The following is a 9,985-nucleotide window of genomic DNA, read 5'->3' as shown; positions in this document are numbered from 1 at the left end:
GCTGTGCATGGGGTCGCTATGAGTCGGAAACGACTCGACGGCACTTAACAACAACAACAACAACAATGCAATAATAGACCAATTCATTGGCTCTTCTCAATCCTCTACCTTTCTTTCCACAGGCAAGAAAGAAGAATGTATCTATTTCTTTGGGGATGTAAAAACAATGAGATGAAAACATCTTTTTTTTTTTTTTTAATTTTAAGAAGCCATTGTTTTAATTCAGATGTTCCTTTTACTTCCAAAAAGAAAATGCAGTTTCATTTTAGCAATGTTGTAAGTAAAGCTTGGATTGTTTTAAAACCTCAACAGAATCATATTTTATAGTTGTTGTGCTTGATTCAAATCAGCATTAAAAAAAATATTCACACAGTTAAAATAAATGACAATTTTTGAAATAAGACTTTGAAGTCCTAAGACACAAGAAATTAGGTCTGCGGTTGGAAAATATTGATATATTAGAGATTTTTCAATCATTTCATTGTTTTTAGCTTTACCAATAACTAGTTATTTGCCTTTCTTTTTTTTTTTTTTCAATGAATACCAGAAAAAGGGGAAAGACCTCAATGAGATGGACTGACACAGTGGCTGCCACGATGGGCTCAGGTATAGCAAGGACTGTGAGGCTGGTGCAGGACCGGGCAGTGTTTCATTCTGTTGTACAAAGGGTCACTATAAGTCAGAGCCAACTTGATGACAACTAACAACAACAATACCAGAATACATCAGTTTTCCCAAACCATTTCAGCTTTATTTTTCTAAATTGTGTCCACATAATACAAGGTATAACACTACTAGCACCATTACAAGTACTACTGATCCTTCCAGAGGCAGCATTACCTCGATAGAGCAGTTAGTGTGGTGGACTCTAGGTTAACACTGCTCATGTACTTCTCAGGAGAGGCCTAGAAGGAGACAGTTGTCATTCCATTGATGATGATGAGAGAACAAAGGCTCAGGGTGATGGTGTACAGTGTCCAAGGTTACCAGAGAGGACTGGTGGGGCTGGGCTTCAACTCTGTCTCCAGTCAACTCTGTATCTCTGAACCACTAGCATTTCCTGCCTCTGCTACAAGAGTAAAAAACTCCATTCTTGCCCGGTAGATGCACTGTGAAGTCCTAGACTACTCAGTAACAATATTTTCTAAGTCTCAAACTGAGCATCCAGCTTCATTTTTTCAACTTTTAAGCTAAGGTGACTCTTCCTCCCACTGAGGTGGAAGTAGCACAACCTATACCTGCCAATTGAAGATCAGTGTGAGTTTAATCCCATACCTGCTGTTTTCATGGAGTTCCTGGGCTAGAATCAATGTTGCTGTAAGCATCTGCCACTGAATAGGATTTTGATTAAAAATCAAATAATGACTTCCACTTCTGGGAAGAATGAACAATTACTGATAAATAAAGATACTTATTAAAATTGTTTTATACAAGACAACCAGTCATTTATAAATTGTTATCCTTGTGAATAGAGCTGTGTGCACCAAGAATCAGTGGAACTGGATGAGTATTTTCACAGCTTGGGTTTTCCAATTTTCCATTTGGTTCTGGAGAAAGCTGGGCTCAGCAAACAATTTTTAGGCTAACTCTTGTTAGCTTCTTCTATTTAATATATTTATGAATAATATATTTAGTTCATTATTATAAATATATTTACTTAGAAAAATAATAGAGGTTCACTGTACAAGATTTGAAAAGTACAGAAACATAGAGAACAAAACAAACACTCTCTCTTCTACTACTAGTAAATATTCACTGTTAAACATGTCTATGTTTACCTGTTTGTATGTGTATACACACCCATATACACACAATAGAAGCATATGTATAGAAAATGTTATGTTCTGATTTTAAACTTATTTTCCCACATTAAATCTTTTAATGCATAAATTTGAAATGGCTTCCTAATATTCTGTCTTTTGGAAGTGCAGTAGCTTTTGCAACCATTTTTCTATTACTTGATATTATAGTTCTTCTTATCCTTACTATAAATAAATAAAATTGCAAGTAACTGAACAACTTAGGCCACATTCCTCAAAAGAGAATGACTGGTAAGATATGCAAGTGTGAACGCTCTCATACTTGGTATGTATTGGCAATGTTTTCTTAAATTTAAAAAAAAAAAAAAAACCTACCATTTCACACCTAACAACAGCATAATGAAAAAAATACATAATTTTTAAACTTATTTTTTCATCAATCAATCTTTCTTTTTATTTTGCATTTTTCCTAATTATAAATATAGTATATAAATGCTGTTGTTGTTGTCATGTGCCATCGAGTCAGACCCGACTCATAGAAACCCCTCCTTGGGTTTCTGAGGCAGTATCACTATGGAAGGAGATTGCCCCATCTTCCTTCCGAGAAGTGGCTGGTGGTTTGAACCACCAGCCTTCTGGTTAGCAGTCAAGTGCCTTAGCCACTATGCTACCAGAGTTCCCATATAAATGCTAGAACAGTTCAAATATACGTGGAAATCAGGGAAAATACCAATCTTTTATTCCACATAAACACATAGACACATATTATAAGATTGCTTTAAATTAACAAAATTGTTTCTTTTAAATAAGAAATGCAAATAGCCCCCTGCATTCAAACAGAGCTCCATGGTCCCCAGTAAACAACTCAGGGCTTCAACTGGATCCTCTGTGCTGCTCTGCTGCCCATCCACAATCAGGAAGGCATGGACCTTGAATCTGAGGGACTAGTACTCATTTATTTATGGTCTTAAATGCACAGTTGGACTGGGCTGTGGAAACAGGGGTCGGCAAACACTCCCATGGGTTTGAAACTTACAAGGTTCACCTCCTTCCTTGGCAGCAGAGGAGCCTGCCTGAGCTGTCAGCCATAGACACACTCATACAGAACTACAGCAGAGACCAAAATATTTGGTCATATGACCATCACTTCAGTTGTGCAACACCACCACTCAAATTTCCACTGGCCACTGGAAGAACCGAAGTAGCTGGGCTTGCCCCTGCATTATTCACAAAAATAGATCTACTAATTCTGACTATAGCCATACTGCTATCATCTTTCTGGCTGAGTACAGCCAATTCAAACATCCCCAGTTTGGGAATGAATATCAAAGATGCCCGTATAGGGTCCTATAAAATGGTCGCTGACAAGGAGAAAAGCAGGGTTATCATAGCAAGAAATGGTAGTTTACACACAAAGCAAATAAAAGTAAATGAGTCCTAAGCTGGAACCAAACGTAAATAGTTATCACCTAGCAGTTTCAGCCTTCATTTGCATTGATTTAGCTGGTTATATAACTGGAATGAAACACTAAAATCACTAGACCTGCAGTTCTTCAAAAACAGCGGCTTAGCAGACTTCCAGTTTTCTATTTTCAATGACAGTTAACATTTTAAAGTACAGAAGTTAAATGAGGCAAGGAATGATAAATGATGCCCCACAACTGGTGAAAGCTGATCATATGAGATAAGAGTTAGGCCAAATTCTACTTACACAAGTTTGCAACCAAAGAACAAAACAAAACAACCTTGCCCCCCTCCAAAAACAACAAAAATGAAAGAACAAGAGAATGAAAGTAAAAGTAGAAGAAAAAAACTTCAGATAAATGAATACTTTAATTTATTCTCTCTAGCCCCAAAACATAAACAAGGAAACAAAGAAATTATAAATGGATTCAGGATCCCATTTACTCTCAGGAGTTGGGGGGTTGGGGGTGGGGGAGAGGGGGGAATTAATAAAACAGTTTTATCCTGAAAGAAAAGTTAAAAATGCACCTCCATTTAAGAAGGTAATTTATGCACTCCTGAGTCCTCATACAATTTAAGCAGCACAGAATATCGCAGCAGGCATAGAACAACAGATCTCGAACCCTGCTGTGTTTGCTCAAGAAGGCAAGTTAAGCTATTCCTAACAGGAAGCAAAACACGTGGTCGAGCTATTAAACAAGGATCGTTTTGCCATAGTTTGCAGCCCTGAATGCATCAATTGCTGTTCCAAACAGGATTAGAGATGTGGTTTTCTTTAACTATGGTTTTGAGAAAAATGCTTATGCCTGCTTAGAATTCTCAAGCTGATGTTAACCAATACATTGCCAGTTGAGACACAGAGCACCTACAAAGCCTTCAAGAAACAGTCTTTGGCTAATTCCAAAGTTGTGTGAAAGCTATACAAAATTAATCAAAGGGTACCAGTGTCTGGAAAAGTTAACTCTCTTAATGAGTCAAATTTGGAATTCCCCAAAGAGTACTTTGGACTTTAAATATCCAAGGTCCTGCTCTAAGTGATTAAATAAACCATGCAGTGAACAATTGATATTTAATTTCTATAGATAGAACCTACTTGAATGAATATGCAGTTTGAAAAATGGAGTATTTTTGCCATATATGACTACTGAATATACATTTGCAAATGGCTGTGGGTAATTCTGCTATGTTATTATCATAAAAGGGGATCTCTCAATTATTTTTGCAGAAGTCAAGAGCACCATGTCAGTCAGGGTAGAAATACAAGATTTTCTCACATATTGTTAAATATACGGTTCTCTCTTAATTTTTGAATTAATCACATATGTTCTCTCTTAATTATTGAACTTAAGGACATTTGAAACACTGGCAATTAAATCACCTCAATTTCCAACCCCCCCCCCCCAAAAAAAAAAAAACAGAAGTGAAGACCTTGGTCTGCATTGCTACATGATTTTTTAATCAATGATTCAGGATATTGCCTACATATTTGTTGAAAATATTTAACACTCATCAGGTGTGTCACCAGCTAGTACCACCTCAATGTTATATCAAGCACTTAAATGGACAGAGATTAGGAATTATCTCCGAAGTGCCTGAGAATCACAGGAAAAACAAAACAAAATAAAACTTGCAAACAATTGTTCTAGAAAACAGTTGTAAAGAGCCTCAAGTGACACTTTAGAAGACTCTCACCACCATTGAGTCAATTCTGATTCATCGTGACCCTATAGGGTCTCCAAGGCTGTGCATCTTTATGGAATTGTTGTTGTTGTTATGTGCCGTCGAATTGGCCCAGACCCCTCCTTGGGTTTCTGAGGCGGTTATCACTACAGAAGTAGATTGCCCAACCTTCCTTCCAAGGAGTGGCTGGTGGGTTTGAACGATGAACTTTCTGGTTAGCAGCCAAATGCCTTATTCACTGCACCAAAAGAGCTCTTCTCACGATATCAGAATCACAAAAACCACATCTTACAAACAACAATAAGTAGTGACTCCTACACATAGGAAGGAGCTCTGATGGTGCAGCAGTTAAAGCATTTGGTTCAAATCTACCAGGCCTTCCGCAGAAGAGATATGAGGCAGTTTGCTCCCGTAAAGATTTACAACCTTGGAAACCCTATGGGGCAGTTCTGCTCTGACCTAAAGGGTCACTATGAGTTAGAATTGACTCTATAGCAGTGGGTTGGGTTTGGTTTACACATAAGAAGGACACTCAAATGGGACATTTTTAGTTGTAGATCAGCCAAGAGATTAAAAAAAAATGTTTACAGAGACATAACTATTTAAAATATTTATAGAAAAAACAGTTACAGATGATACAAAGATACATTCCAATAAAAACACAGCACAAATGCAGACACCATCTGGTCCAATGTATATGCTCATGACCTCATGTGAAAGGCAGGCCAATGATGTAGTAGTGGCTGGGGATGACTCCCTTTTACCCCCAGAACAATAAAGTCTTCGGTTTGGAGGGGGCTTGTTATAATCATGTCCACAGATGGGTGAGATCTATGGGAAAGAAATAGCTCAAAATGGTTATCCCTAAAAGACTTTGCTTTGTTGGAGTTGAAAGTCCAACTTCCACTTCTTTCTGACTCAGTGTGTAATGGTGCAGTCAGTTAATACAGGTTCTAGTGAAATAGGAGGGGAATTAAATATCTTCTTGGCTTTTTGGTTATCTCCAAATTTTTCATTATTCAGAACCAAAAAATACTGTGCAGAAGTCTTATATCACCCCATCACATACAATGGCTCTCAAAATCTGCTCTAGAGCATCAGGGGCCAAGTCAAGCAAATCCAAAAGGCAACAGGAGCCCTAAATGTTGTGAACATTGATTGACCACATGTCAGGCTCTGTGCTAGGCTTTAGTGAGAGAAATGCCTCTCATAACAAAGCTGGGAGGCTGGCATCATTGTCCCTGTTAAAAAAAAGAAGGAATCTTAGGTTCAAGAGAGGTTAAGTAACTTGCCCATCATCACAGAAGGATGAACCGGATTTGAACCCACCACATTCCTTTGCTGGTTGAGCAGGAAGGCAATATATTTGTAATTGATGGTAATTGATGCTTGTAAAAACTTTATTTCTAGCAAAGATCTCTGCAAGCATCACTGAGGTAATAGTGAGGAGTAGACAGGAGGAAGCATGAGGAGGTGCAGGAATTCTGATATTGCAGTCTCAAGGGAGGATGTATTCAATATGGAGCGTGCCTCTCCTCAACTCCTGTCACCCCCCAGCCTAGATATTTGACATTTACATTGAAACTCTTTCTCCAAAGAGCAGAATTACCAAGAAACTACCTCAAAGATCTTTGAAAACATTTCGTACCGCCTTTAATATTTTTAAAGGTAAGTATCTTTCTCTATATAACAGAAACAAGGCAAATTACAGCCGTAGTAGGGAAGAGAAGGTAGAAAGATTCTTATTATATAGGAGTTGCAGAACAAGTCCCTTGTCTCTTTTGGAGACAGGGAAAAAATAAGGAAACTTGCTGGAGCATTTTCCTTGATTCTGGACTTCACATGATCACAATAATGTGGCTTTGCCTGGCAGGGCATGTGATGTGAGTTAGTCCATTATGACAAAAGGAAAGAGTGCGATGAGCTAAGTATGATGGAAGAATTGTATGCCCCAGGAGCAACTGTTATCACTAAGTCTGTGTTGGTCTGTTTTCAATGTTGTTTTAAAATTCTATGGCTGATGGCACCTCAAACGGATGAGGGATCATCTACAACTGAAATACTTTTGTCTATGAATCAGTGGATACTTGATGACTAAATGCCAGTAAGTTAAGATTGGTCCATTTTCAGGCACCACATTTGCTAAAGATTCTTTACAAAGAAATTGCAAATGTTGTCAATTAAGAAAGCATATCCTATCAGAGATGTTGTGCCTTCAAACAATCTGGAATTCAGACCATGTATTTACACTTGAAGCTGTTGCTCTACTCAAATACTTTAACTTTTAATGAAGTGTTCACTTCTTTTGTGATGGCACTGAAGTGTAATCAAACATTACCACAAGCCAAGTCACACACTAGCATGTCTCGCCTTGTTTAAATATCTCAAATATATTTGAGTAATCGTGTAATGATTTCTAGGCCTGTGGCTGTCCATATGGTCTGAACAGACTGTCTTTTGTGGAGCAGTTGTGCTATCTCTTTCAACAGGAAGGAACCGAATCATCTCTGCTCCAGACTGCAAAGCGTGGGCGATACTGCTTCAATTTTGGGTGGTGACTTACCTCAACTCTTGAAACAAAACCAACCCACATCTGGCCCCCAGAAATTGCTATGTCTTCTGGGAGTCTTGCTTAAGTTTGTGAAATAGACAAAAACAATGCAGCAGGCATCATGTGACATGTTTTGTGTCATAATTTATCCTTAGGATACAATGGCATGATACGGGGATGACACAGCAAAGCCAGCACTGCAACCACATGGATTTTTTTCTGGAGAGAGAGCATTCTAGATAATGGAACCAGATCATCTCAGACAGATAATGAGGACCAGTGAAAGGGTCTGGCCATTGGCAAGAATTCTTCTTTAATGATCTCTGGGTGGTATGGGTGATGAGATAAGCAAAATCTCTGCTGTTTTTATAGTTAATGAAACCCAAGGGGGTTTTTCAGAGATTTGGCTTAGGAGCTCCAAATCTAAACTTGGTCACTGGATCTTACTAATCATTCACACTATCTGTCTCCCTAGAAAATTATCCCAGGAAAGACCTGGAATGCTATGTTTGAAGGAATGTGCCAAAATGACTCTTGACCTATTATTTGAGAAATCTTAGCAACATGGTTGGGCGTGGACTTGCCCTCAAACCAGTAGCCATGATAGGGTTCTTTGGTGAGGCTAGTTGGCTGAGGTTGCTGAATCTGCTGGCCTCTCTGTTCTTGCTCAACTTCAGGTTTCTGAAGCTGTAAGAGGAAAACCATTTCACTGGTCATGAATAGTGCTGAATGCACAACACTATGGAGACATGCACAACTTGTGAGTTCTGAGGATGACTAGAATGTGATGGAAAAGAGTTTACCTTTTGTGCCTGAGGGAGCTGAAAAATAAGGGATGAAAAAAAAAAAGAAAAGAAAAAAGTCATTATATAAGAAATTAATATTAATTGTGAAATTTCATTAGGCTGCCCCTGGAAAATTGAAAAACCAAAAACAGGAAGGAAAATAGAAGACTAAAACTAAAGCCAAGTCATTTCCCAAAACAAAGTTATGGTGTTGATTATTTGAACTGCTGTTTGACTCTGTGGTAACAACTAGTCTCTTGAATTTGACAGCATTTGTTTTGGGAATCACCATGTCCCAGGCAGTGTGGTAACCTCTTGCAAAAATAGATCCAAGGTTCTTCTGTCCGGTGGGCCAAACAGTACAATTCTATAATCCATTTCCTTCTTTCTGTACGCCAGCAGTTCTCAACTGGGGGATGACTGTCTGGAGACATTTTTAGTTGTCAAAACTGGGAAAGGGAGAGAGGGACAGGTGCTATTTTCTTCTAGTGGGTACAGGACGGGGTGCTCCAAAACATTCTACAGGGCAGAGGAGTGTTCCCAAAACAAAGAATTACCAAGCCCAAATGTCAATACTGCCAAATCTGAGGTATCCTGCTGTACACAAGGTGTAATACTGTTAGAACCATGTTCTGCTTTTAAAGTCATTTTTTTCTTGCTTTGTAGCACATTAACTGTTCCTTTTATTGGTGGTTAAGGAAGCATGCAAGAGAATTTGTGCATTTGAAATAAAGCTGATATTCTAAGAACAATGGAAAAGCAGTCAGTTAATCCATAAAATAAGACATAATAGCTTTCCCAATGGCACAGGCAAGGGACTGAAATTATAGATACGTGGAAAAAGATGAACATTTATGAAGCATATCTGTCTATTTTTCCATGTTGAGACTATTAGGATGTGTTTTAATGCCACACTATTTGTGATTGCCATTATAGCATGCAGTGTTTTGAAAAGCATTTTTTCAAATCTACAGAGGAATTAACATTATCCATGCATTAAATACCAAATTTAGGAATTAAATCATTACCATGACTTTCTTCTCATCCCAGAGATGAACACTTATCAAATGTGAACTTGTTACCAGGCACTGAGCTAAGCCATTTATTTGCTTTATCACATGAAATAACAGCAACTCAATGTTAGGTGTTCTAATTATGCTGTTTCACAGATGAAAAAACTGACTCAAAAGTTAACTAATCATATAATGTTTCATAGATAACAATTGTAGAGCTGGGGCGCCTGCCTTTAGAATGTAGAAATTCAGTTCAACTCACACACTAATAGAGGTCATAAATGCTTGGGAATTTTGACTTCAGACTTTATATCCTCTTTCTAGAGTTTACAACATCAGAAATGCTAGAAAATACACAACATCTAAACATCTTTTGTCTTTCCAAATCTCTTTACTCTGTAAAGAACACTCTTCATTGGCAATGAGAACAGTGCTTTCTTGACTTGTCCTAAGCTCCTACTCAGCAAAGGACAGAATGGGTAAACCCAAACCAACAACATGTTTTGAATCTCAGATATGTCTCCAGTGTGGAGATAATGAGTACAGCCAACCTTGCCAACACTCAATTCCAAGTGCTTTTAGCCCCAGCAGATCTCCCAACCTAGGAAGACAGTGACACAAGCATGTTATTTTTAAAAATTATTATTATTCTTTTTTATTGTGATTTTGGTGAAGATTTACAGAGCAAATTCACTTTCCATACAGCAGTTTACATATACTTTGTCTCATGAC

General features: G+C 38.0%; 1 protein-coding gene across 1 annotated transcript in view; it reads right to left on the bottom strand.

Moving 5' to 3' along the window:
* CACNA2D3 (calcium voltage-gated channel auxiliary subunit alpha2delta 3) overlaps positions 1 to 9,985 on the bottom strand; it is a 1,513,414-nt gene that overhangs the window by 340,757 nt on the left and 1,162,672 nt on the right. Inside the window, exon 14 of the mRNA XM_007937248.2 lies at positions 8,259 to 8,276. Within this exon, the coding sequence (XP_007935439.1) occupies positions 8,259 to 8,276 (18 nt within the window). The remainder of the gene's footprint in view (positions 1 to 8,258; positions 8,277 to 9,985) is intronic.

This window comes from Orycteropus afer, unplaced genomic scaffold (assembly GCF_000298275.1).
Source record: "Orycteropus afer afer isolate SDZICR_OR568_19922 unplaced genomic scaffold, OryAfe1.0 scaffold00041, whole genome shotgun sequence".
Taxonomy (NCBI): Eukaryota; Metazoa; Chordata; class Mammalia; order Tubulidentata; family Orycteropodidae; genus Orycteropus; species Orycteropus afer.
The sequence above is the reverse complement of the archived record's forward strand: the minus strand, read 5'-3'. Positions and strand labels throughout refer to the sequence as shown.